We start from the raw sequence: 24421 nt of genomic DNA, 5'->3' as shown, positions 1-24421 counted from the left end.
AGAAACATTAAATTCTGAAATGAGTTTTGTTCCCGTTGGATCCTATGCATAGTGTGCACTCTCACTACAAAATTCTCTGACTTGGTCGCAAGAAGAAAGCCATTAGATAACTTGCTCAATGTCTAAAATATTGCTTAAAAGTCATTCAAGGGGCGCGGGGGAAAAAATGTGATTGACGACAGTTTCCGCTGCGCTGATTATTATAGGACTCACGATTCAGGTACTGATAAGCATATGAAACTTAACATGAAAAAGTATGGACTGACATCATGTAACCTTGTCATACTCCTGGACGGAACAGCGAACCTGCAATCTGCTGATTGAATTTTGCTTACAAATCAACCAACTTAGCTCCAAGTATAAGGTGGTAAAAAGATGCCCACCTCATTCCATTCACATCCCAAACATGTAGGCACAGGATGAGCATGCCCTCAGAAGCTCACCTGGGCTAAACTCTGACTAGCAACAGCCTTTTATTTTCCAAATTCTCCACAGGAACAAAGAAAGAATCTGAGGTAATTGCAGTGCCATAAAACAGTAAAGAGGCCTTTCTCATATGGACTAGAAAAAAATATAAAAACTTACCAGTGGCTTGTCTGTTTCAAGGCATAAACTGATTGAGCATATTCCTTTAACGCAGTTACAGTGGTGGCACGCCGATGCTGTTGCTGTTCCTGTGAACCTAAATAAAGATGTTATACTTAGATTTAAAAAAAAAACATGCCCACATCCACCACTAGTGAGAAAAATAAAATTGATTTACCTAAATCACAGCTAATGGTCATAGAACAGAACACCAAACGAAATACTTTATAGTTATTACACCCTCTATCGGTGTGCCATAACCTTAAAGTGCATGAAATAAAAGCAGTTGACTATCGCAGTATATTTTACTGCTGAGTCTAGCCACTTTTCTCTGTTTCCTTATCTGTTCTATGTTCTATAGGTTTACATTTATGGTAGCTCTTGTTCTGTAGGCAAACACTATGTAGTTGAGGTCTAATTCAGTTGATATATTGATGCACACATGCACCATTTCCCCTTCGCCAAATAGTTCTAGTGCTTTACAAGAACAGGTAAATGCAGCTATTAATACATGATGTTGAAATCCTACACAGAAAATTCAAAAGATGCTGTCACCATACATATTTATAACTAATGGATACGTATCCTGCTAAACAATTCGTCAATACGAATAATACATCATCCATTAATTTGTATGATAGGCTACTATCTGTTTTTATTGACAGAATGCAGTGATGTCTGACACAGCTACAATCTAAAGGAAAAATTACCTAATAACTTATTGTTCTAATCGAAAGGAAAAGGTAGCCACAAAATACCTCGCAGAGAATCTGAACTTGAAGGTAGGACCACTTGATGCTGCTAAGTAAAATGTTTCCATATAATTTTAAAGAAAGAATTCTGAGGTCAGATATTCATAAGTTGGAAACCACAATGCAGATACTCCGACCGTTGTCATGGAATTACATAATGCAGCATTACTTGTCGATATAAACAGATACCAGTAAGTTCTTGAAAAACAGCAAATGTAGCTAAGGAATTGTTGGATGCCTATATGTGTACCGGTCCACTTTCTGCATCTCCTCACCAAGGACTCAGGTTTGACATTTTGAAAAAAAGAAATGTAGCTAAGCTTAATTACCAAATCCAGGTAAATAAATTGGGCTGGATCTGATGTCGGAACCGATTTTGTAGAGGCGCCCAGATTCGGCAGAGGTGGAAAAACGAATCACCGATTATGCGAGCCCCATGTTTACCAAACCTGGTTATATTTACCGTCCAAATCCCCTTCCAGACGAAGAGAGAGAGAGAGATGGTGGCAGGCTGCGCCACCATGAGGGAGAAGGAGACGGAGCCGGAGGCAGCGGTCCGGTTCGGCATCATGGGGTGCGCCACCATAGCCAGGAAGGATTCCAGAGCTATCCGTCTCGCTCCCAATGCCCGGCTCATGGCAGTGGCGAGCCGCACGGTGGAGAGGGCGCAGCAGTTCGCGTCGGAGAACGGCTTCCCGGAGGACGCCCACGTCTACGGGTCATACGAGGAGCTTCTGCAGGACCCGGAGGTGGACGCGGTGTACATCCCCCTTCCGACCTCTCTCCACCGGCGGTGGGTAGCGGAGGCGGCCCGGTCGGGGAAGCACGTGCTGGTGGAGAAGCCGGTGGCGCTGAACGCCGGCGAGCTGCAGGAGATGCTAGCGATCTGCGAGGAAAGAGGGGTGCAGTTCATGGACGGAACGATGTGGATGCACCATCCGCGGACGACCGAGATGCGGGCGCTCCTCTCCGACGCCTCCCTCTTTGGAAACCTCAAATGGGTAAAATGCTGTTTCACCAACCTTCTCTGTAATCTTCGTTGTGGATTATCTTCTGCATTCAATGATTGCAGGCTCTCACCAAGCAGTGCATTTCGCGATAAAAACATGGATACTTTTTCCAGCGCAACCTTTACAAATGGAAGCAGGATGTTTTCAGGATTTTCAGTGCCCTAAAAGGCTAAAACATTATCTTTTCACTGCAATATTAGGCACGATAAAAATTTCCCGTCCTCACTAGTTGAACTTAACATCCTTAAATGTTTTAGTTGTTTAGCATGACACTAAGAACAGTTTCAGTGGCAGAGATGCGTCTCTTCTCTTTTTTTGGCCATAGTTGAATTTGAACTTGAACACAGGACACCTGTCCTGCAAGGGGCAGGCCGAACGTGTTCAGCCCGAACACATAGCCATCTTGCCCGAGCATTGCCTTTCGCCATCTTCTTGTGGATTGCTGAGAGACCAACGAATTGATTAGACGAACATGATTTGCTCGTCATCTGTGCCAGGTAAACAGCGCCTTTACATTTGCTGGCAACGACGATTTTATGGAGAACAACATCAGAGTGAAGGCAGATCTTGATGCTCTGGGTGCTCTGGGGGACACAGGATGGTACTGCATCAGGTCCATCTTATGGGCAGTTGACTACCAACTGCCAAAGGCTGTCACGGCCACTCGTGGCTCGGTTTCAACGAATGCAGCTGGAGTTTTTCTCTCCTGCGGATCGTCTCTGCAGTGGGACGACGGCAGAGTGGCGACCTTTCATCGCTCCTTCGATTCCAATAGGACCATGAACTTAACTATCGCAGGAACCAGAGGGACTCTTGTCCTGAATGATTTTGTAGTGCCTTTCGGGGAGAACTCTGCAGCGTTTTCCTTGTCATCAAACACGGGACTCACAGAGCTGGCGACCGGATGGCGTTCTTTGCCTGATGAGCATCGTGTGCCTACTGATTTGCCTCAAGAGGCATGCATGGTGAGGGAGTTTGCAAGGTTGGTCAGTAGCATCAAGGATTCTGGTTCAAAGCCCGACCAGGGATGGCCTGACATCACGAAGAAGACGCATCTGGTGATCGATGCAATTATAGCGTCCATAGACAAGGGATTTGAGACCGTGTTGCTGTGATTTACTGTACTAGAACATGTGCCTTTGATGAATGGACAAGCCGATGTGCGTGCCATTCGTGTTATCCGTTCTGTTTTAATGATGCTTCCATATTGGAAGCTTTTGTTCGCAGTTGGAGGCAATGTTTGTGTCCATCTTTGTATCATGTACTTGCTTTTCTGCAGATGAAATAAGATTTTTTTTCTAAGCTTGCAAGGCAAAGATCAGTAGCACTCAGTTTTTGAACAAATTTTTGTGTTAATTTGCTAGATTTTAATATGGTTCCATTTTTCTGCTCTGTTTGATGGCCTGGAGTTTTCATTTCAGAAATAGTATTCTGCTGTTTGATGAAAGAAACATTAAAATTCTGAAATGAGTTTTGTTCCCGTTGGATCCTATGCACAGTGTGCACTATCACTACAAAATTCTCTGCCTTGGTAAGAAAGCCATTGGATAAAACATCTGAATCAACAACAACGAATTGGTTAACTACAATAACTTGCTCAATGTCTAAAATACTGCTTGTACTTTGAAGCATTAAAAATCATTCAGGGGGGGCGGGGGGAAAAAATGTGAATGACGACAGTTTCCGCTGCGGTGATTATTATATGACTCAAACGATTCAAGTACTGATAAGCATAAGAAACTTAACATGAAAAAATATGGACTGACATCATGTAACCCTGCAATACTCCTGGACGGAATAGCGAACCTGCAATCTGCTGATTGAATTTTGCTTACAAATCAACCAACTTAGCTCTAAGTATAAGGACTGGTAAAAAGATGCCCACCTCATTCCATTCACATCCCAAACCTGTAGGCACAGGATGAGCATGCCCTCAGAAGCTCACCTGGGCTAAACCCTGACTCGCAACAGCCTTTTTATTCTCCAAATTCTCCACAGGAACAAAGAAAGAACCTGAGGTATTGCAGTGCCAGAAAACAGTAAAGAGCCCTTTCTCATATGGACTAGAAAAAACATGAAAAGCTTACCAGCGGCTTGTCTGTTTCAAGGCGTAAGCTGATTGAGCATATTGCTTTAACGCAGTTACAGTGATGGCACACGGATGCTGTTGCTGTGCCTGTGGACCTAAGTAAAGATGTAATACTGTTGAACTTACTAGATTTTAAGAAAAAACATGTCCACATCCACCACTAGTGAGAAAAATAAAATTGATTAACCTAAATCACAAATAGTGGTCATAGAACAGAACAAACGAAATACTTTATAGTTATTACACCCTCTATCGGTGTGCGATAACCTTAAAGTGCATGAAATAAAAGCAGTTGACTATCGCAGTATATTTTACCACTGAGTGTAGCCACTTTTCTATGTTTCCTTATCTGTTCCATGTTCTATAGGCTTACATTTACGGTAGCTCTTATTCTGCAGACAAGCGCTATGTAGTTGAGGTCTAATTCAGTTGATATCTTGATGCACACATGCACCATTTTCCCTTCGCCAAATAGGCCTAGTGCTTTACAAGAACAGGTAAATGCAGCTATTAATACATAATGTTGAAATCCTACACAGAAAATTCAAGAGATGCTGTCACCGTATATATTTATAACTAATGCATATCCTGCTAAACAATTCGTCAATACAAATAATACATCATCCATTAATTTGTTTGATAGGCTACTATCTGTTTTTATTGACAGAATGTAGTGATGTCTGACACAACTACAATCTAAAGGAAAAGTTACCTAATAACTTATTGTTCTAATCTAAAGGAAAAGGTAGCCACAAAATGACAAATTTTATCTCGCAGAGAATCTGAAGGTAGGATCACTTGATGCTGCTAAGTAAAATGTTTCCAGAAAGAAAGAAGTCTGAGGTCCGATATTCATAAGTTGGAATGCACATACTCTGACCATTGTCATAGAATTACATAATGCAGCATTACTAGTCAATATAAACAGATACCGGTAAGTTCTTGAAAAACAGAAAGATGTCAATCGTATATAAGTCTAACACTGTGAGTGTATTCTTGTAGGCGAGGACCCAGAAAATACACTCAAGGGACTTCACCATTGCTTCCCAAGGATTTTAGGTTTGAGTAAAAAATAAAATAAAATAAAATAAGAGAACGTACCATATAGTATAGCTGGTTCGACAGGGGCATACACAAATTATGTCGCCTGGCATATACAAGGTATGTGGCTTGTTCGAGCTCCTCTCCGACGCAGCACAGCTCAAAACCCAGATGAACGGGTTTTTTTTTTTTTTTTCTCAGAAGGTAGATTGTTAACATCCTACTCACCTAATATAATTTATAATTCGAGTGAATGAGATCTGATACATGAACGAATTTTTGTGGGGACACCCAGGTACCGCAAATTTGATGACATACGCCAATTATGCGAGCTGCTTGTTATCTATCTAACCCCCACTCAGACGCACAGAGAGAGCGAGCGAGAGAGAGAGATATGGCGATCCGGTTCAGGATAACTAGCTGCGCCGCCACGACGGAGAAGGAGAACAAGATGGAGGCGGAACAGGAGGCGGCCGTCCGAATCGGCGTCATGGGGTGTGCGACCATCGCGAAGAAGGTTTCCAGAGCCATCCGTCTCGCTCCCAACGCCCGCCTCGTCGCGGTCGCGAGTCGAACGGCGGAGAAGGCTCGACGGTTCGCGATGGAGAACGGCTTCCCAGAGGACGCCCGCGTGTGCGGATCCTACGAGGAGCTGCTGGAGGACCCGGCGATGGACGCGGTGTACATGCCCCTCCCGACGTCGCTCCATCGCCGGTGGGTGCCAGAGGCAGCCAGACGAGGGAAGCACATCCTGGTGGAAAAGCCGGCGGCACTGGCCGCCAGGGAGCTGGAGGAAATGCTGGTGGTTTGCGAGGACATGGGAGTGCAGTTCATGGACGGGACAATGTGGATGCACCATCCACGGACGGCCAAGATGCGGGAGCTCCTCTCCGACGCCTCCCTCTTTGGGGACCTCAGATGGGTAAAATGCCGTCTCACGACCCATTTTATCCAGGGACGCTGTTTTTTGCCCTTACCTGAAATCCCCCGGATTTGGGCACATTAGATTAGTTTAACATCCAACTTTCTTCCTTGAATCTTAAATCTAATTTCTTCTCAATACAAAAAGCAAAATAAGGATTTCAAGTATAAATCTTAGAGCTAACTTAAGATCTTAGTTTGATGAATTATGGATTTTAGTGTGAATTTTTCGCCACATCAGCAAAGCCACATCAGCAAAACCATGTCACATCACATCAGATCCATGGATTTTAAATATGAAATAATCAAACGCCACAACAACATTTAATAGTAGTAAATAGATTTTCAACTATTACTTGAGGAAACTACTAGCGCATATGTTCTCGTTTCTACCTTTGATCGTTCTCCTCTACTTATATTTCGCTTCAGCTTGGGCTTGGAATCAAAATGTTAAATTGAATGGGTTTCACCTAATCACAGCTTACTTATGTGAAGCCGTGTTTGATTGCTCAGATTTTTCTGCTTTACACAATAAAATCAAGTGAAGAAAGTTAAGCTGTTGATTAAAAAACTAAAAGCTTGTGCTTAAGTGAAGAAAGTATTGAACTTCACCTTAGATGCTTGTAGACAGCAAACATAGTTTTTCATATGAAGTTATCCGAATAATCAAGTAGGCCTAACAGAGGCTTGAAATTTGAGGGCAATTTAGTTCTTTGAATGCAGCCTTTGTAGAAAAATGAAATACTGTTGTGACTGAGAGCCTCTTTGGCGTTTCACGGTAAATGGCATCTCCTTGTCTCCTTCACATGTAGGTTCTTCCACTAATTACGTTGGCCTATGGAATCGATGGCAAATCCCATGAAATGTTGCAACCAATTGCGATAGGGAAAATAAATAAACAGACATATAATGGAATCCCTGTTGATGACACAGAACCTGCTGCCTGCCTATTTTGGCGACTCTTTGGCATTGTGTTCTATTTGGTTTCCAGAGATGCCAATTTGATGAACATGCTAGCCATGAATTCTCTCAGGTAAACAGTGCCTTCACGTTTGCTGCCACGGATTATTTTCTCAAGAACGACATCAGGGTGAAGCCAGATCTTGATGCTCTGGGTGCTCTGGGGGACGCAGGATGGTACTGTATCAGGTCGATCTTATGGGCAGCAGATTATGAACTGCCTAAGACTGTGACTGCAATTCGTGGCACAGTTTCCAGAAATGCAGCGGGAGTTCTGCTGTCTTGCGGATCGTCGCTGTTATGGGATGACGAAAAAGTAGCGACCTTTCATTGCTCGTTCAATTCCAACCTGACCACGAATTTCACTGTCAGTGGAACCAGAGGTACACTTCACGTCGATGATTTTGTTGTACCTTTTAAGGAGAATTCTGCTACTTTTTCCTTCTCCTCAGACTCGGGATTTACGGAGCTGGTGACAGGATGGTCACCATTGCCTACACAGCTTCATGTTGCCACTGATCTGCCTCAAGAGGCCTGCTTGGTGAGGGAATTTGCAAGGTTGGTGAGGGCAATTATAGATTCTGGTTCAAAGCCAGATCAGAAATGGCCCGTCATCACAAAGAAGACACAGATGGTACTTGATGCAGTCAAGGCGTCGATAGGAAAGGGATACGAACCTGTATCGCTGTGACTCCAAATGGAAGAGGTGGTCTTGCTGAGAGCAACACTGCTGTTAGTGTTCAATTATGCTTTCGAGTTTTCTAGCTTTCGATTGTATTTGACAATCCAATGGCTTTTCTTAATCTATATGTGGTACTTCCAAAAGATGCAGCAAAAAAACATGGGTATGAGTCTGATGAATCAGCAGAAACAGAAAAATCTTTCCACTTATTTATGTAAGTTCTTCATATTAGTTTGTATTAAATCTGTTGTTTGCCTCCCGCTAAATTGCTGAAAAGTAGCTCCAAAAATTTGTTATGTTTTGAGGAACAATAATTTCCTGCCACGCATACCAGATTCTCGATGCTCCTATAAGCGTTGATTCAGACACCCACAGGCCTAGCGAACCATCATCCTCTAAAATCTCACTATAACCGAACTCGCCCAAAACAGAAAGAAGAAAAAAATCATGCCATCTCCCACAACTCGAAAAGATGGAAGTGTGCCCTTTACATTTGCCGAGACCCAATATTTTTTAAGGCTTAGAAAAGAAAAGAAAACAGAGAAAGGAAACCCAATATGGCTCCAAGAACAAGAAAGTAAAATTGAGGAAGAGTAGAGCAACTCACGGGTCCATGTGACCCTATAAGGATAGATAGAATCGATGGCAGGCGTCGATGGAAGTGAACGACAAGGAGGGAGCACAAACATCCGCTGCGATGGGGAAAGCCCGCAGAGTTCTGCCTAGCAAAATGAACGACGGCATCGCCGCCTCTTGCCGCAACCGGCTCACTCTACACCACCCCTCCCCACTTCCTCCTCCTCCTCCAGCAGTCGCTCTCCGACGACCTTCGCCTTCCTCCTAGGCATTCCGACCGAGCATCTGCGGGACATGATCTCTCTGGTTAACAATTCTTGAGGGGCTCCAGCGGTGGAAGATTTCTCCGATGGACGGGGAAGGGCACAAGGCAACAGGAGAACCCACATCGACGAGTTGGAGCCGTCCGGGTTCTCCTGTTGTATATTGTATATCGTATATTGTGGTCTGGATTGTTACATGTATATTGTATATTTGAAAGCATACATATGATTTGCCTTGCAAAAGTTCGAGTCATGGATTCTCATCCTTATAGTATAAGGCTTGACTCGATTGAAACCCTCGTATAGTAACCTAGGTCACATGGAAGCATGTGTGCTACTCAGCATTTGATCTCTCAACTTGTGCATGTGAAAGCATGCAACCATGTGCTCATTGCTTACAGCCTCACATCACCTCCATACTTTGCATTTTCTTTTCATCTCTTTCCGTTTGAATAATCTCTCTCTCTCTCTCTCTCTCTCACGCACACACACACACACACACAACACACATGCTGCATGGTGGCACACAACCACGCAGAACCCTGCACATGGGGCAGACGTGGAGTCAACTAATTTCCAATAAAACCATGGCTGGCATATCTAAAGGAAGTTTATAATTGATGCTTAGATCTCCTAAACTCCATAAACTATTTCTGCAATCATTGGAATGAGGGAATAGATTCACTTTGTTCTTCCCAATAAGATATTCGATTGCATATCCATGTTTGGTTCCCTTTTTGGTAGGCCTTGACTGCGACCTTAAGTAGCCAAAGATGTTGCTTGACTTCGAGACATTGAGAATGATGTTTTCTGATACAAATCTCGAGCTTGTATTAGGCGTATGTATATATGTAGGATGTTGAAGAGCTCGCTCCCTTTATTTTTTCATTGGAAGAAGACCAAGCTAACGATTCTCACGAAAAAGACTGACTTCATATGGAGCTTCTGCAGGTTTTTTTACGACATTAATTTTAAAAGGATGGAAGCATAAAAAGCACAGTTAAAAAGACAAATCGACCAGCAAAAGTTGCAATGAAATATGCAACTTACACTTTGTTTAAGTTATTGAAGTACATTTTGTAGGGCCGACGAACGTGATGGAACCGTGCATTGCTTCGATGGCTAAGATTCTTGAATTGCCTTCCAAAAGAAATTTCCATTTTTCTTATTCCAAAACCGAGCTATGCTTACCTAGTTAGAGACTTAGTTTTTACGACCTTAAGTAGAAGAAAGTTTAAAAAAATAAAAGAATCACAATCTGATGCATGGGTAGGGGAGAAAGAAACCAAACCTGGATATTTAAATATCAGGAAAGAAGAATCCAGGGTTTTCTGGATTTTGGCATGTAGTGCATTAAAAAATCGAAACAGAAAATACCAAATACCGAATCAATGTAACTTTTGATTCCCAAAAGTCAGTGCTGAATTCCAGCAGGAGAAAATGGAGAGGACTGGCACAAGGGAGGAGAAATTTACGTTGGATCAAATAATGTGATCTTTTCATAAGTAAAAATATTCATTTTATAACTAAAATGGTCATGGAATTAAATTACAACCACATGCAGATTGTGGATGACCCAACAACTGAATCATTAAAATATAATGTGCGTTTTTCAATATAAAGGAATTTCAGACGATAAACTCGATAAATTTTAATTGCAGCAGGCAACTTGGCAATAATCATGAACATAATAAAAGCATCAAGTGTGTCCCACTGACTCACGAGATTGAGAGATAGAAAGATGAAGATGGCGAGTGGTTCAGGCTGGGAGAGATTGAATAATGAGCAAAGCTGTTCTTCCCTGCTATAAAATAAAAATTAATGATGAGTCCCATACTTCAACTGCCGTTGTAGATTTCAAAAGAAAAATTAATTGCCCTTGTGCTAAAAGGGTAGTTTTGTCATTTTAACAACAACCACACTGGCATAAATTTCTATAACTTGGATCATTTTTTTAAATTTTATCTGCATTGAAATGTCTCATCATCTGCAGATTAAGTTGCTAACCTTCATTAAATGTGCATCATACAAACTCCAACAAGTATATTCCAAGCATAAAATTATGCATGTAAAATATTAAATCATCCGGAGGGATGGACGAAACTGCCCTCCCAATGGGCACCCAGCCATCGAGGGCATACATGTCTTTTTAAGAAACAAGCACCTTATATAAGTAAGCCAGCATGAGAACCTCTTACTGGCCGTTCCTTCTAGCAGCAGAGCAGACTCGAGAAGAAATGGGCGAGCCAGTCACTGGCCTAGCCTTGAAGCAGATCATCCTCTTGGTCTTCCTCTTCCATACAGCCGAGGCGAGGGTCCTGTCCGAGTCAAACAAGGGGCTAGAGACGGAGTTCTTGGTTCCACAAAATGCAGCACGGGCCACGGTGGGTGAGCCTCCCTTGGCCTGGGACGGTCGACTGGCGCAGTACGCCGAATCATATGCTAACAAGCGGCGAGCCGACTGCGACCTCAGGCACTCGGAGGGGCCTTACGGCGAGAACATATTCTGGGGGAGCGGCACTGACTGGACTCCGGCCGACGCCGTCCGTGACTGGGTGCTGGAGGCTAGGAACTATGACCACCACACCAATTCTTGCGTGAGAGGGAGGAAGTGCGGGCACTACACCCAGATCGTCTGGAGCTCGACGACCAGCGTTGGGTGCGCCAAGGTGACGTGCGATGGTGGCGCTGGTGTTTTCATGACTTGCAATTATGACCCACCGGGAAATTTTGTCGGCGAAAAACCATACTAATAACATCCATGTGCATATATATAAATATTCATACTAGTTCAGATCTCTCTCTCTCTCTTTTATATACATGGAAAACTTTTCCTCTTTTTTCGTCATCTTGTTCTCTTCTGCAAAGGGAATTCTGGTGCTTCGGATTCCATGAAAAACTGATCCGGCAAACTCCAACTGTAGCTTATATGAATTCGGCCGGTCGATGACCTGAATTGAGCTCACCATCCATCATAAAAGCCTCTTGTCACGTGTTTCTTCGATGGATCGGAGAAAATCTGAGCTCCCTGACTATGTTCGTTTTTCTTCAACGAGAAGAATGAAAACTCAAACATTCTCCTCTTGTAGCAGTGGTAAAACCTCTTCTATCACAAGATATGCAAACTATCTTCATTTTACCGATAGAAAAGAACGTCACAAAGATGCATTTTATCTCAACTATCTATTTAGGCAAGACGGGGGACGTTTCCAAACATCATTCACTAAATTGTGGACTTCATTTCCTCAAAATTTCTGCCATATTCCAGAAGGTTGTGAGAAATGGTTCGTATAAGACCTTCTCTTTCACGCCTTCAAACTCTCCTTATCGCGTTGAAATCCGACCTGCCAGCAACCATACTTTATTAGATCATAGCAAAGCGTTTTGGGATTCGCCAACTTCTTTGAAACCGAGAAATTTGAGCTTTTTAAGATATGCTACAGAATCCATAACAGATATCAGCAATTTATTTGTTGTTTTCTTATTTTTGGTTCTTTTGGGTGTTTTTTTACTAGTACCTCAAACACCTGTGCCTGTTCTGGCTTTTAAAAGAACGCTTGTCTTAGTGAATACATCAAAAACTAACTTATGTCCAGAAGAATTTCATTTAATCGACTTGTTTGTGTTTATCCCAGCTTCCAGCTAAATGTATTATATATTCAAATAAAAGCATATTTTGCTGATTTGTGCAAACCAATCATGCTTTTGTCCAGAGACTCACAAGCATAGACAACTGCCAACTAAAATAGAATGTTGAAATTGCATTAAAATGTTATTTATTTGAACCAATGTAATGCTTGTCTAAATAAAATAAAACGTCGCCACTGCATAATAAAGGATCTCTAAGTTATTCCTTAAGAAACTCTATTGGGACCAATAATAGAACTCCATTGGCCTGACAATTAAGGTCCACCCTCAATATGAGGGTTAGCACGAATGGGCAGTATATGGCTCATTTGACATATTCTTGGAAGTTAGTAATTAATTTGTGAACCAGTATCAAGTTTGGATCTCATAATTTCTTCCCTACCTTCATGGACTTATAGTTAAAAGAGACACAATCCTTTCAAATGACCGAGGAGACCAACCGTGAGTGTTGAAGCTTCCATCCAATCCCTATCCTTTAAAGTACAGGGCTTGCTTTCAGTGCTTCAGTATGTCATTCTCTTGTTCTTCAACTTGCACATGATATCCTTTTTACATAACATCTCCTAACAATTAACAATCAAAATGGATGCCTACCTTCATCGATAACATTATATACCATATACTAGTTAGATGTGAGTTTTTTTCTCCTTTTCCCCAATCCCCCTTAAAATCAATTTATGACATAAATTTTGTGCATGACCATATCTTAAACAAAGCTAGGCAGCCTGCTTGAACTGAGCTGAACAAGTTTTCTTGTTTAGAATCTAGATTGTACAAAGTGCATCCTGTGTGGGCATATGATGAGAACGGATCCACAAATCAGGGGAACATTTAACTAGCTGCGCAAACCAAGCGAGTGAACAGGGCTGACCCTGTGTTTTGCTTTGGGCCAAGTGGGATCGAAAGGGTTGAAGCCCAAATGATGTAGGGATCGAAGAGGCGCCGAGAAGACAGACGTTTGTGTTGGGGAATCGGGACGAGAGGGTAACCTCAACCACAAACGCAACCTACAGGATCTTGGAGCCTAGGAAAGGAGGCTGTATGGGCCCTTCAAGCAGAAATTAGATCGGGACAAGAAAAGCTTGCCCCGACAAAGCAATGGTGGGGAGGTGGAAGTCCAGGCAAGATATGCAGGTGGTATACCTCAGTTATTTTCATGGAAAATAGAAGAAAGAAGGCATAGAAGAGAGGCAACTACGGTACCATCTTCCTTATTTCCTCTTCACGTCTCCCCACGTAAGAAAAGTGAAGATGGGAGGCGCTAAGAGGAGCAAGGGCCTTGTAAATCTCCCGTTGGACATTCTCTCTAACATCCTCTCTCGGCTTCCTGCAACTTCCCTGATTAGGTTCGCTCTCGTGAATAAGTCATGGCGTACCCTGATCTCTGACTAGTCATTCATCAGGTTGCATCTCTCTGTGTCAAGGGCTACACGCAATTACTTGATGGGTTCATCCTGCTTGGGAGAATATCTCTTTATACAAAAACCCACTTGAATGCGATTTGGTGGTGGGGAAACCGGTTGATGCCATAGATCCTCCTCTTGATCTCTCTGAAGGCAGCCACAATCTTGTTTCCTCCTTAGATGGATTACTCTTATACCGTGATACGGGAGCAAGAAGTAACTCGCCTTGGACGTTGTATGTCTATAATCCAGCAACCAGAGAAACTGTAATCCTTCCTCGCCTCCGGAGGTCGGGTCCTTTTACTGTCCACCAGTTGGTTTTCGATCCTGCAGCGAAGGTTTATAAGGTTCTTCATGTTCCGGACGTTCAATCCAAAGAGACTTGCAGTCAGATTTTCACTTTGAGCGTCGACAAGCAATGGAGGAAGTCGAATGGTAGTCGCTCTGATTTTAGTGCAACCAGTTACTCAAAGGCATTAGAATACCCACTAGTCAATGGCGCCATTCACTGGGCGCGGGATTGCGGTTGGGGTGGGTTCCCTTATCCTGGTTACGCAATCACTCGAAGAACTATAGTCGCCTTCAAGGTGGGTAGTGAGGAATTCCAGATATTCTCACACCCTAACTGCTGCCCTGCTGTTCATCCTGGCACTTATCGCGAAATTGGTGAATGTCATCGAGAGTCTGCTCCCTTGATTGAAATCAACGGATTTATGCATCTGATGCATCCAGATGCCACCAAGCAAACTATGGATGTATGGGTGCTCAAGGATTATGATGGTCAGGTGTGGGAAAAGGATTACAGTGTTTCCATGAATTTTATTGATGAGACCCTACCGACTGGTGTGACGCTTTCTTTCCGTGCCAAGCTTGATGGTGAAATTTTGTTGGAGCAGCATGCACACTTCGTGCATAGAAGGACCAATCTTGCGAGTACAAGCTATCTCTTTTATAATCCAACACTGAGAACATTCCAGAGGTTGCAAAATATCCAGGGAGGTCTCGCTCCCTAATGGGTTCCTACGTGGACAGCCTTGTTTCCTGCAACTTTGCAAGGCTCGTAGATTGAGTTTATGGTTTCTTAATCTTGAACGAAGGTTCTTATCTCCTTACACGAGGAATTCCTTCTTCTTTATGAGAAGAAGGTCCTCAAACTATACACAGTTAGCTGTACATTTTAATGTAGTCACACCATCTATTCTCTGAAATTCCTGACCTTAAAGTCTTTTGTCCTTGTTATGTGTTAGTTGTTAAAAAATGGTTACTCTTTGAAGGTTATGGGTGTAATGGTTCCATATTTGGAAATGTGCGAGCAGCTTAGGGAACATTTTGTTCAAGTTTATGGTTTACACTTTACACGTAATTAAAGAGAAAGGGATCTAAGTGTCATTTAGAATGATAACTTCGTGACCTTCTTATTGCCTAATAATCATGATTGTTATTTTACTTTCATCTTTCAGAATCTTCCCACCTTACAGATAGTAGATTTGAAGCTTAGAATCTCTCCTCTGTTTTTTGCCATTTGAAGCGATATTTTTTTCTTTTCTTGAGGAGATATTTGTAGCTATCTTGTTGTACAGTGCTGACTGCAAATTTTATCCGGAGGACTAGGCTACGTATAATTGAGAATACCTGTTTAAATTTGCAATCATGAGATTCTTTGTGTCTTTGTGGGGGGGTGAATGGTCAAGGAAGAATCTGTTTTTCTGTGTCTTCCCCTTTAGGCTGCTTTTTTTGTTGACTTCAGATCATTGTTTATATGATTTGTAGTAGTAGTCTTCGAATTTGGGAAAGTTCTTTTATTTCCTAAGTGGAAGTTCTTGTAAGGCATTTCTTGTGCATAGTCTTCAAGGAACAAAATTACCATCAAAATAGCAGTGTGATCTTTGGTTGTTCTCTGCTCAGTACATTTGATACATGTGGTATAAGTAACCACAAATTCCAGGTGATAAACGCTCAGCTTGTCCATTGTCTGTCTGCTCTTTCTTTTTCTTTGCCCATCATCCTATGTGAAATGAGATTGATTTTGAGAAGAGATGATCAACCAACAGATCAGAAGTGAAGATCTTATAATATGCAGTTTTTGATCGCAACAGCTTCTTGAGTAGGGTTTATGTTTAAGTTTTATTTTTGAAGTTAATGGCTGAAATGAGCTTTTTCCAAGTAGACAGGAAGAAGAGGGCTCCTAGCTTCCGATTTTGTGAAAGCCTCTCATATATGAACTTATCTTTCTAATAAAGACTTTGTTGGGTAACTTTGTTCTGCGTGATTGGCTCATGATATGTGTGCAGAAGCTCCCTGCACTTTCCTGCTGTTTCGAAGAGTCGCTTTGTACTATTCTCACCTTATAAAAACGAGTTCGTCAGGTTATAGCTCTTGCCTCTCCGATAGGTGTCATCAGCGAGCGCTGCAGCTCAAACAAGTTGTTCGATGCCGTTGTTTAAGCTCACAAAATCGTCGATGTGGTTGTACCAATACATATTAGATGAACAAAACTGAATGTAAAATTGGGCTTGTTTTGGTTGGTCTTGATTCTTCTTCGCGGCTAAAATGGGAATGGAGCACAGTAGCAAAGGTTAAGGTATCTGCATCCGTTTAATGTATCATCATATGTAAAATTGCTAGTCCTCATTAAATGAACATCACATTACCTCCGACAAGTAAATTCCAAGCATAAAAATATGGGTGTAGAATATAAAAAACTTCGGGAAGGATGAAATTGTCCGGACACTGAGCATCAATAGCATTTCCTGCCTTTTAAAAACAAGCACCATCTGTAAGTAAGCCAGCCATGACAAGTACTTACTGGTCGTGCTCTCTGGCAGACTCGAGAAGAAATGGGTGAACCAGGCATTTGGGCTAGCCTTGAAACTCATAATCCTCTTGGTCTTCTGGATCCATGGAGCCCAGGCGCAGGTCCTGTCCGAGTCGGACAAGGGCCTAGAGAGAGAGAGTTTTTCACTCCCCAAAATGCAGCAGGAACCATGGCGGACAAACTCCATATACAGAAAAACAAATGCAGAAATCGAAAGGATTTTACAAGTAGCAGTAGACTCATGCCAGAATACACTGCACAAGATTTATCGCCTAAGCTAACAGGGACCATATCCTTCGCAAGAAGGTTAGAATATCACCCCACTCTGCTTTTTATATACATCCAAATGAGGTCCCTTCAACTAAAACCACAAACCGATCTAATCTTTGTCTCATTCAATACAATCTAAAACACCAAGAAGGCAAATATGTATATAAATGTCTCTTATGGAGTATCACGGCTGTAAACAAAGCAATCGAAAAGGAAATGATCTCAAGTTATTGAACAAGAACAGTTCTTGATTCAGTAAGGTCTCTGGCCAATATAGTTCCCAGGCGGGTCATAGTTGCAGGTCATGAACACATCCCCAGTGTCACAGACAACCCTAGCGCACCCGAGCCTTCTGGTTTCCCTCCACACAACCTGAGTGTAGTGCCCACACACATGCCCCCCTAGGCATTGGTTTCCGCTGTAAGAATAGTACTTCTGCTCATCAACCCATGCCCGCACAGCATCACGAGGAGACCAGCCAGAGCCGCTGCCCCAAAAGATGTTCTCCCCCATCACAAAAGTCCCATTGTCAAATGAATGCTGCAACTTGCAGTCAGACTTCCTTTCACCTGCCCACCACCTCGCATACTTTTCTACCTCAAAGTCCCATATCAGAGGCAGCTCCAGGTGCTGTGCTCGCGCCCAGTTGTGAGCAAGCAGGAACTCCATGGACTCGGCGATGCAGCCCAAGCAGAATTGGCTCGACGCGTCGTAGATAGTGCGGTTATCGGCCGGCGAGGTCTCGGCGGTTCCCGGTGAAGGCAAAACACGAGCAGAGGCTATGTGGGTGGTGAGGAGGAGAAAGAAGAGTGGCGCCACTGCCATGAGTGGGGTGCAGGTGCACTCTGCGGTTGAGCCTTAGTCTGGTGCTGGAAGGGGCTTGGTCTGCCTGGCAAATTGTTCATCTTGCCTTGTCTTGGTGCGCGCGATTATATGTATATATATAAAAAAAAATGAAGGGCAATACCAAAAATGGCCTTCTACAGCTTAATTGTATAAACTGGCAATTTGTCCGGGTAAGATCCTGATGTAAGTCCTTAACAAAGTCACCAGAACAATGTTCGATAGAAAGTCTTCTTTTGTTGTTGGTAACTACATTCGGAAAATAATTCAAGGATACGAAAGTGTAAAAAAGACTTGAACATTGTGCCTCTGATTGATAAAATTGTCCGGAAATAGGGATCCATTGTGATGATTATTGGAAAATAATGTCAATATTTAGTGCATATTTGCATGGGCATCATGGAGTTCTGTACACTACACCAATAAGAAAACGACTGACGTATTAAATAGAATTACACCGACTAAGCCATCTATGATCAAGGTTGTCCTCAGTCCAATTTTGGGAGGGGTATTTGTGTAATTTGGGCAAATCAGCGCCCCCCGTGAACGAGGGTTTTTTTTTGTCGATGTGTAGCCCGTGAGCCCTCCCGCAATCATGAGCCCATTTTATTTATTTATCCGACGGTCCAATTTGTCCCGTTTAGATCACGGGCATATAGACCAAAGAATTTTCTGGCTTCAGCGTCGCCAATAAAGATAAGCTAGTATTTAGATGGTGAATATGCCTTTTTTATTCAAACTAAATTTTTTGTTTAAATTTTTAAAAGACATTTTCCGTAAAAATATTTGTATGGGCAAGTGGCCGCCTCAGCTCCACCATTGGCCAACAACTCTTTCTGCTCATTTGCAGGACCTCACGAAATAGCGTGCTGAGGATCATATCCAGTAGGGATTCAACTAGGATAAAAAAAAAAATCCAATTTGTACTGGATATATGACATATGATCATATATTCGGTTAAAAAAATTCTTCAGAAAAAATCAGATACGGAAAAAAATTAACATCTGCTTAAAAAGTTGTTTTGGATTCAGATTTAAAGAATGGCATACGATTATATTCGGATTCAAATTTGGTTTTAAAATTTTCCAAACAGATTCAAATTCGAATTTTCTAATATCCATGTATTTAAGAAACCACTTGTTAACATATCGCAATGCAGTTTGCATTTATTTAAAAGTCAGATTTGGTTTTAGATGTAAATCTTGAGAGTCGGATTGGAATTTGTCAATTCAGATTGAGACATGATATTAACTTTTCTTCATTAGTTTGATTCAATGGCTTAATGTTAAGCTGATCAACAGTTTGGGTCCGTCCGGCTTCTAGTTTGATGGATTCCAACCTGCCTCTAACAGCTTTTTCAATTTAAGAACATGAACGAGAAACCATTTAACCAACCTCCCACTGCCAAGCAGAAGACTGAACTAAGTGGCTACAACATACCACTCATCACATGGTGACAGAAAGAAAAAAACAAATTTTAAAGAACTGGTGTGGGCAATTGCCCACATGTGGCTACCCCACTGCAAATAATATACTCTTGCACTCAAAACTTTTAGTGGAGAATTGATGACAGAGGCGTCAGTGGTTGGATGTAACATGACACTGATTCAGCTCAAACTTTTTGGGTTCTGTAAGAAAATTCACACAGTAAAAAAACTTGATATTGTGGAGAAAATAATGGGCTTCACATTATTATGGAGTCAAGTGGGGGACCCCATGGGCTCTTGGGCCACTTCAATATTGTTTTTTAAATTACATGTAAATTTTTAAAATTTTTAAAATGTCAAAATTTAAAAACTTTAATAAAATTTAAAAACTTTAATTCGGTCTCCCTTATGAATTTTTTTTTGGCTCGGCTCTAGACTATAAGTAAAATATTTCGACTTACACAAATGATCAGAATTTAAGAAGATGCTCGTTTAGATGGGTTAGTGAGATCTAAAAGACCATAAAAGAAACAAAACAATTGGTTTTAGAACATAGATATTTCTTTCACTGAAGTACAACATAAAAAGAAAAAAAAAACCTTAATAATGCTTCATCCCTGAAATTGAAAGGGAACGAAGTAAATGGATGAAACAGTTCTCAACCATTGAATGGAATTATGAGTCAGTGAGAAATTATATAAACTTTGCTAGCTAAGCTCCATGATTGGGCAACGGAAATAATTGAGACATAAACTGGATTCTGGTAACTAGCAGTTTTTGGCGAATTCTCGATTGCATTTAAAATGAAAATGGAGAAAGCGGAGAAGCACGGGATTTGGACCGTTTGGTAGAAGGATGGACCTGATGCCTTAGTTTTTGGCAAAGTTTCAGAGCAAACCGGAGAGACACGTCGTCCGTGAGGGGACAGCCAGGTGTTTGTGGACGAGTTTCCACCGTCCGTTTTTCAGATCGAGATTGATCGGCCGTTCATCTCACCTGCACGGATCCGACCGTATCACTCGCCCGCATGTAGGCCATCCATCGCCTGCCTCCTCTCCATTAATATGGCACCACTCTGTGTGTGCCGCCGCTCAGAGAAGTGCAACTCTCGATTAAGACGAAAGGATCGAAGGAGGAGGAAGAAGTAGAAGGGATGAGAAGTGTCAAACAGCAGGTTCCCCACGTCGCCCTCGTGGCCTTCCCCTTTGCGTCACATCCCAGCTGCCTGCTGACCCTCGGCCGGAACCTGGCCACCGTAGCTGAGGACGTCCGCTTCTCCTTCTTCACAACTGCTGCCTCCATGGCTTCCATGTCCGTGCAGATCGCTGCCTGCAAGGACATGGCCAACCTCACGTTCCACGACGTCCCCGACGGGCTGCCGGAGGGATTTGCCTCTTCACCGCAGCGGCCGGATGAAACAGTCGAGCTGTTCATGAGGTCGGCCCTCGACGGACTCCGTCAGGCCCTTGCGGCCGTGCCCCCTGTTTCCTGCTTGCTCAGCGACTCCTTCCTCTCGTTTACGCAGGACCTCGCGGACGAGCTGGGTGTGCCCAGGATCTCCTTTTGGACAGCCGCAGCCTCCAGCCTCACCGCCCATCTCTATACCCACCACATCAGGGAAACGACCAACGCCAGTGGATGTACGTCTCTCTCTCTCTCCCTCTTTCTGTCTCTGCGGAAGAGGTTCTTCTGGCTTCGCCTATCATCCAACACAAGTATTTTAGAAGGGAAAACAAGATGACAAGATGTCACCTTCGGTAAAATGAAAGGGGCAAGATAGAGAGTATAAAACCAGGGGCTGCAGTAACAGAGCATGAGCATAACCTAACGCTTTGCGTAAGCTACTGAGTGGAGAAAAGCCAATTTGCAAGCACTTTTTCCAAAAAGCCAATCACAGATACGTAATTTTCATGCCCAAAATCCTAACTTGATATGAATGATTAGGTTCCCATAAGCTGAATACTCGTAAAATCTTTTATCTGCGTTGAAAAGCGCGAGTTTTTGTTCATTGCTAACTTTTATAACACAAACAAGTCGCATCTTTGTGGTTAATTTTATATGAAGCTAGCATTCACTTATGCAGTCTAGTTTCCAAAGCCGCCCGTCTTTTGTTCATTTATCTAAAAAGTAAAGGACCGATTAATTAAGATATAGTTATGGCCAGTAAGATACATGAGGATCCCGGTTTTATGAAAAGGTGTCATGGTTCAAGATTAAAAAGCTAATATGATCTTGTTAGTAAAGAAAAAAAAACGTCTTCACCCTTGATTGCTACATCTCCACGGATTTGTGAGTTGTCAGTCGATCTCCCCAAAAATCTTCCACAAGTGGCTTGTCTGTACTTTAATTACTTGTATGACAACAATGGCAGTGAATCCTGACAGCAATGGAGCTGTGGCCGTCGACTGCATCCCCGGTCTTCCCTTCCTAACACTCCAGGACCTACCGGAAGGCATCATCTCCGGCCGCTTGGACTCCCTATTCTCTCTTCTTCTCGAGGAAGTGGCCCGCACCACGCCGCGCTCTGCAGCCGTCATCGTCAACACCTTTGACGCCTTCGAGTCCTTCTCCCTCCCGGCCATCCACAACAAGATTCCGGCCTGCCTCTTTGTCGGCCCACTGCACCTCTCGACGGCATCAGCTGACCGCAATGGCTGCCTTCCCTTCCTCGACTCCCACCCGCCCAACTCTGTTGTCTACGTCAGCTTCGGCACTGTGGCCGACCTTTTGCTTTCGAAGCACGAGCTCGTGGCGCTGGCGGAGGGCCTAGAGTTCTCTAGGCAGCCGTTCCTTTGGTCCTTGAAGCCGGAGCGGCATGCTGATCTGCCGGCCGACTTCGTTGACCGGGTGAAAGGTCGGGGACTGGTGGTTCCATGGGCACCGCAGCTGCTGGTTATCCGGCACGCCTCCACCGGCGTGTTCTTGTCTCATGGTGGCTATAACTCACTACTCGAGAACTTGGTCGATGGAGTCCCCATGATCATGCGCCCATTCTACGGCGATCAGCGTGTGAATTCCCGTCTGGTCGAGCGTGTTCTGGGGACCGGACTGCGGCTGAAGGGCGGGACGTGCACCAGAGAATCGGTGGTGGAGGCGGTTCGGCTCGTGCTGGACGAAGGGGAGGGAAAGGGGATGAGGGAGAAGGTTAGCCAGTGGAAGCACAAGGCGCATGAGGCTGCGGGACCCACTGGAAGCTCGAGTCGGAACCTCAAGGCCCTGGTGGAGATGTTGAGCGGCGGACCTACTGACTCGGTAGAGTGACTCGCTTTTTTCGGTATCTGACTCGGACCCAGATCAGGATACAGATCCATCGACGTGTATTGACCATTGGGCTTCTTCCTCGTTTGCAACCCTTTAACAACCAAACCGGGTTTATATTTGCTGTACTTGTGTGCACCAAATTCTTGTCAAGGACGACCCTACATTCAATGGCTTTAAATGTTTTTAGACCATGGTGCTTCCGGAGAGGAGAGACGAAATTTTTGTTAGAGGTCAAATTATATTTTCCAAAATTTTGACAAGAATGAATTATATTTTCCAACATTTTATACTTTAAAAAGTTATTAGTAGAAATTTTTGTTCTTAAAACCTGCCATGGCCCTGCCCCAGCTCCGCGCCTAGTGGTGCCCTTGGCTCATTATGCTTTACTCTCAGAAAATGCTTTATGTTAGGTTTGACTCTGCATCAAAGAAAAAAATGTCCTTGATGGTAAACCAGAAGATTTCCCTTATGAGGGTAAAAGTAAAATTTTACTTCTTATGAATAAAATGAAAGTACCCTATGGTGAAATGGAGCAAGTCGTCGCGTTTTTATTTTTAGGTGTGTTTTTCAAGTTGAGTTGAGCCAGCTCGAAGTTGGCTTGCATGTTTTGAAAGAAACTTGAACTAGGCTAGATTAAGCTCAAGCCGAAGATTGGCTTGAGCCAAGTTCAAGCATTTTATTAAAAAATATATATATATATTTTTAAAGGAAGATGTGACATATAAACTTAAACATGGAACCTTCCACGTAACCAGTCACTTGTGTACTCATTTGATCAATCTTGCTTTTTTAGATAATTTTATGAGATGTGTTTCATATATTTTCTTTCTAGAGTTTATCCAAGTCGAACCCACTTAACTCGAACTCGACTCGTTTAGGTTCTCGAGTGCATGTCTTAACTCGAACTCGTCAAGTCAAATTTATCAAGCCAGTTCGAGTCGAGCACGAATTAGCTTGACTCGTTAAACAGCCCTAGGTGTGTTGCTAATCTAACACCAGAGTTACATGTTCGTATGAGTGATTATATGTTGGGAGTGACAGTTATAAATGTCTCTATCGGTTCTCTTTGTGAATGCTGGATAAAAACTGCATGCACTATTAGACAAACTGGTTTTAGTTTCAATGCTTTGAGTGTATATATGCCTAGTAGTAGTTCTGTTCGAAGCTGGTGTAGGGAGCATTTGGCTGCTTGCATCATCTATCAAAGGCTCAAAGCTCTCCTACAGTGATCATAGGAGATTTTAACTGCATGAGGGAATCATAAGATAGATTATCTCAGGTGCATCCTGTGCTGACTTTATTAGCTTTATTAATACATGCAGCCTCCTGGTAATAAATGATCCATGATGCAGCAAAACATTGTACAATAATAGAGAGGGCGAGAACATAATATTATGCAGGAATAGATTGGGTTCTAGTTGATGACATTAACTAAAACCAGTTTGTCTAATAATACATGCAGTTTTCATCCAGCATTCACAAATAGAATCGATAGAGACATTTATAAATGTCAGATCCCAACATACAATGACTCTTATCAACATATAACTCTGGTGTTAAATTAGCAAACACACCTTAGGGCTGTTCAACGAGTTGAGCTAATTCGAGCTCGACTCGAACTCACTCGATAAACTTGACTTGAACTCGACTTGTTTATTAAACAAGTTGAGTTCGAGTTAAGAAATGAACTTGACAACCTAAATGAGTTGAGCTTAAGTGAGTTCGACTCAGTTAAGCTAAGCTTGATAAAGAAAATATATAAAATACATTTCATAAAATTATCAAAAAAGTAGATTGTTCAAATGGGTACACATGTGACCAGTACGTGGGAGGTTCCATGTTTAAGTCTATATGTCACCTCTTCATTTAAAAAAA

General features: G+C 42.7%; 6 protein-coding genes and 1 long non-coding RNA gene across 11 annotated transcripts; 5 read left to right on the top strand and 2 right to left on the bottom strand.

Moving 5' to 3' along the window:
* Nucleotides 1–123: 123 nt before the first annotated feature.
* Nucleotides 124–9033, bottom strand: LOC116250537 (uncharacterized). Of its 3 annotated transcripts, XR_007572942.1 has the most exons (4): nt 5538–5673; nt 4435–4531; nt 4233–4360; nt 124–682 (listed from the first exon to the last, which is right to left on the bottom strand). It is a non-coding gene; the product is annotated as an uncharacterized LOC116250537 (long non-coding RNA). The 3 variants fall into 3 exon arrangements; XR_007572941.1 differs by lacking the exons at nt 124–682; nt 5538–5673 and adding an exon at nt 8648–9033 and having other exon boundaries at nt 4028–4360; XR_004171442.2 differs by lacking the exon at nt 124–682 and having other exon boundaries at nt 4028–4360.
* Nucleotides 1748–3663, top strand: LOC116250536 (uncharacterized oxidoreductase At4g09670-like). Its single transcript, XM_031624229.2, has 2 exons — nt 1748–2338; nt 2845–3663. The coding sequence occupies exons 1-2, from the start codon at nt 1763–1765 to the stop codon at nt 3460–3462; spliced, it is 1194 nt and encodes a 397-aa protein (XP_031480089.1). The 5' UTR covers nt 1748–1762; the 3' UTR covers nt 3463–3663.
* LOC116250535 (uncharacterized oxidoreductase At4g09670-like) lies at nt 5553–8651 on the top strand. 3 transcript variants are annotated; one of them, XM_031624228.2, is made up of 3 exons: nt 5553–6399; nt 7432–7741; nt 7838–8651. In XM_031624228.2, exons 1-3 carry the CDS (start codon nt 5803–5805, stop codon nt 8047–8049), a joined length of 1119 nt encoding a protein of 372 aa, XP_031480088.1. In that variant the 5' UTR covers nt 5553–5802; the 3' UTR covers nt 8050–8651. The 3 variants fall into 3 exon arrangements, with proteins under 3 accessions (XP_031480088.1, XP_031480087.1, XP_031480085.1); XM_031624227.2 differs by having other exon boundaries at nt 7811–8651; XM_031624225.2 differs by having other exon boundaries at nt 7432–8651.
* Nucleotides 9034–11094: 2061 nt separating the features above from the next.
* LOC116251248 (pathogenesis-related protein PR-1-like) lies at nt 11095–11632 on the top strand. The gene has a single exon (XM_031625405.1). It carries the CDS (start codon nt 11117–11119, stop codon nt 11630–11632), a length of 516 nt encoding a protein of 171 aa, XP_031481265.1. The 5' UTR covers nt 11095–11116.
* A 2146-nt stretch (nt 11633–13778) lies between these two features.
* On the top strand, nt 13779–14943 carry LOC116250415 (putative F-box protein At5g50220). The gene is made up of 2 exons (XM_031624040.1): nt 13779–13883; nt 13993–14943. Exons 1-2 carry the CDS (start codon nt 13779–13781, stop codon nt 14941–14943), a joined length of 1056 nt encoding a protein of 351 aa, XP_031479900.1.
* Nucleotides 14944–16947: 2004 nt separating this feature from the next.
* LOC116249931 (pathogenesis-related protein PR-1-like) lies at nt 16948–18219 on the bottom strand. Its single transcript, XM_031623244.2, has one exon. The coding sequence runs from the start codon at nt 17838–17840 to the stop codon at nt 17268–17270; it is 573 nt and encodes a 190-aa protein (XP_031479104.1). The 5' UTR covers nt 17841–18219; the 3' UTR covers nt 16948–17267.
* A 1730-nt stretch (nt 18220–19949) lies between these two features.
* On the top strand, nt 19950–22737 carry LOC116249851 (anthocyanidin 3-O-glucosyltransferase 7-like). Its single transcript, XM_031623152.2, has 2 exons — nt 19950–20925; nt 21657–22737. Exons 1-2 carry the CDS (start codon nt 20439–20441, stop codon nt 22544–22546), a joined length of 1377 nt encoding a protein of 458 aa, XP_031479012.1. The 5' UTR covers nt 19950–20438; the 3' UTR covers nt 22547–22737.
* The last annotated feature ends 1684 nt before the right edge of the window (nt 22738–24421 follow it).

The sequence above is a fragment of the Nymphaea colorata genome, chromosome 3 (assembly GCF_008831285.2).
Source record: "Nymphaea colorata isolate Beijing-Zhang1983 chromosome 3, ASM883128v2, whole genome shotgun sequence".
Taxonomy (NCBI): domain Eukaryota; kingdom Viridiplantae; phylum Streptophyta; class Magnoliopsida; order Nymphaeales; family Nymphaeaceae; genus Nymphaea; species Nymphaea colorata.
This window is presented reverse-complemented; position numbering and strand designations above follow the sequence as displayed.

Excerpts from the sequence above, each read along its gene's own strand:
- LOC116250536 (XM_031624229.2), top strand. The coding sequence starts at position 1,763 with ATGCGAGCCCCATGTTTACCAAACCTGGTTATATTTACCGTCCAAATC. Across the intron at positions 2,339-2,844 it reads TCTTTGGAAACCTCAAATGG|GTAAACAGCGCCTTTACATT; the intron begins GTAAAATGCTGT and ends CATCTGTGCCAG.
- LOC116250535 (XM_031624225.2), top strand. The coding sequence starts at position 5,803 with ATGCGAGCTGCTTGTTATCTATCTAACCCCCACTCAGACGCACAGAGA. Across the intron at positions 6,400-7,431 it reads TCTTTGGGGACCTCAGATGG|GTAAACAGTGCCTTCACGTT; the intron begins GTAAAATGCCGT and ends GAATTCTCTCAG.
- LOC116251248 (XM_031625405.1), top strand. The coding sequence starts at position 11,117 with ATGGGCGAGCCAGTCACTGGCCTAGCCTTGAAGCAGATCATCCTCTTG.
- LOC116250415 (XM_031624040.1), top strand. The coding sequence starts at position 13,779 with ATGGGAGGCGCTAAGAGGAGCAAGGGCCTTGTAAATCTCCCGTTGGAC. Across the intron at positions 13,884-13,992 it reads CCCTGATTAGGTTCGCTCTC|AATATCTCTTTATACAAAAA; the intron begins GTGAATAAGTCA and ends CCTGCTTGGGAG.
- LOC116249931 (XM_031623244.2), bottom strand. The coding sequence starts at position 17,840 with ATGGCAGTGGCGCCACTCTTCTTTCTCCTCCTCACCACCCACATAGCC.
- LOC116249851 (XM_031623152.2), top strand. The coding sequence starts at position 20,439 with ATGAGAAGTGTCAAACAGCAGGTTCCCCACGTCGCCCTCGTGGCCTTC. Across the intron at positions 20,926-21,656 it reads AACGACCAACGCCAGTGGAT|TGAATCCTGACAGCAATGGA; the intron begins GTACGTCTCTCT and ends CAACAATGGCAG.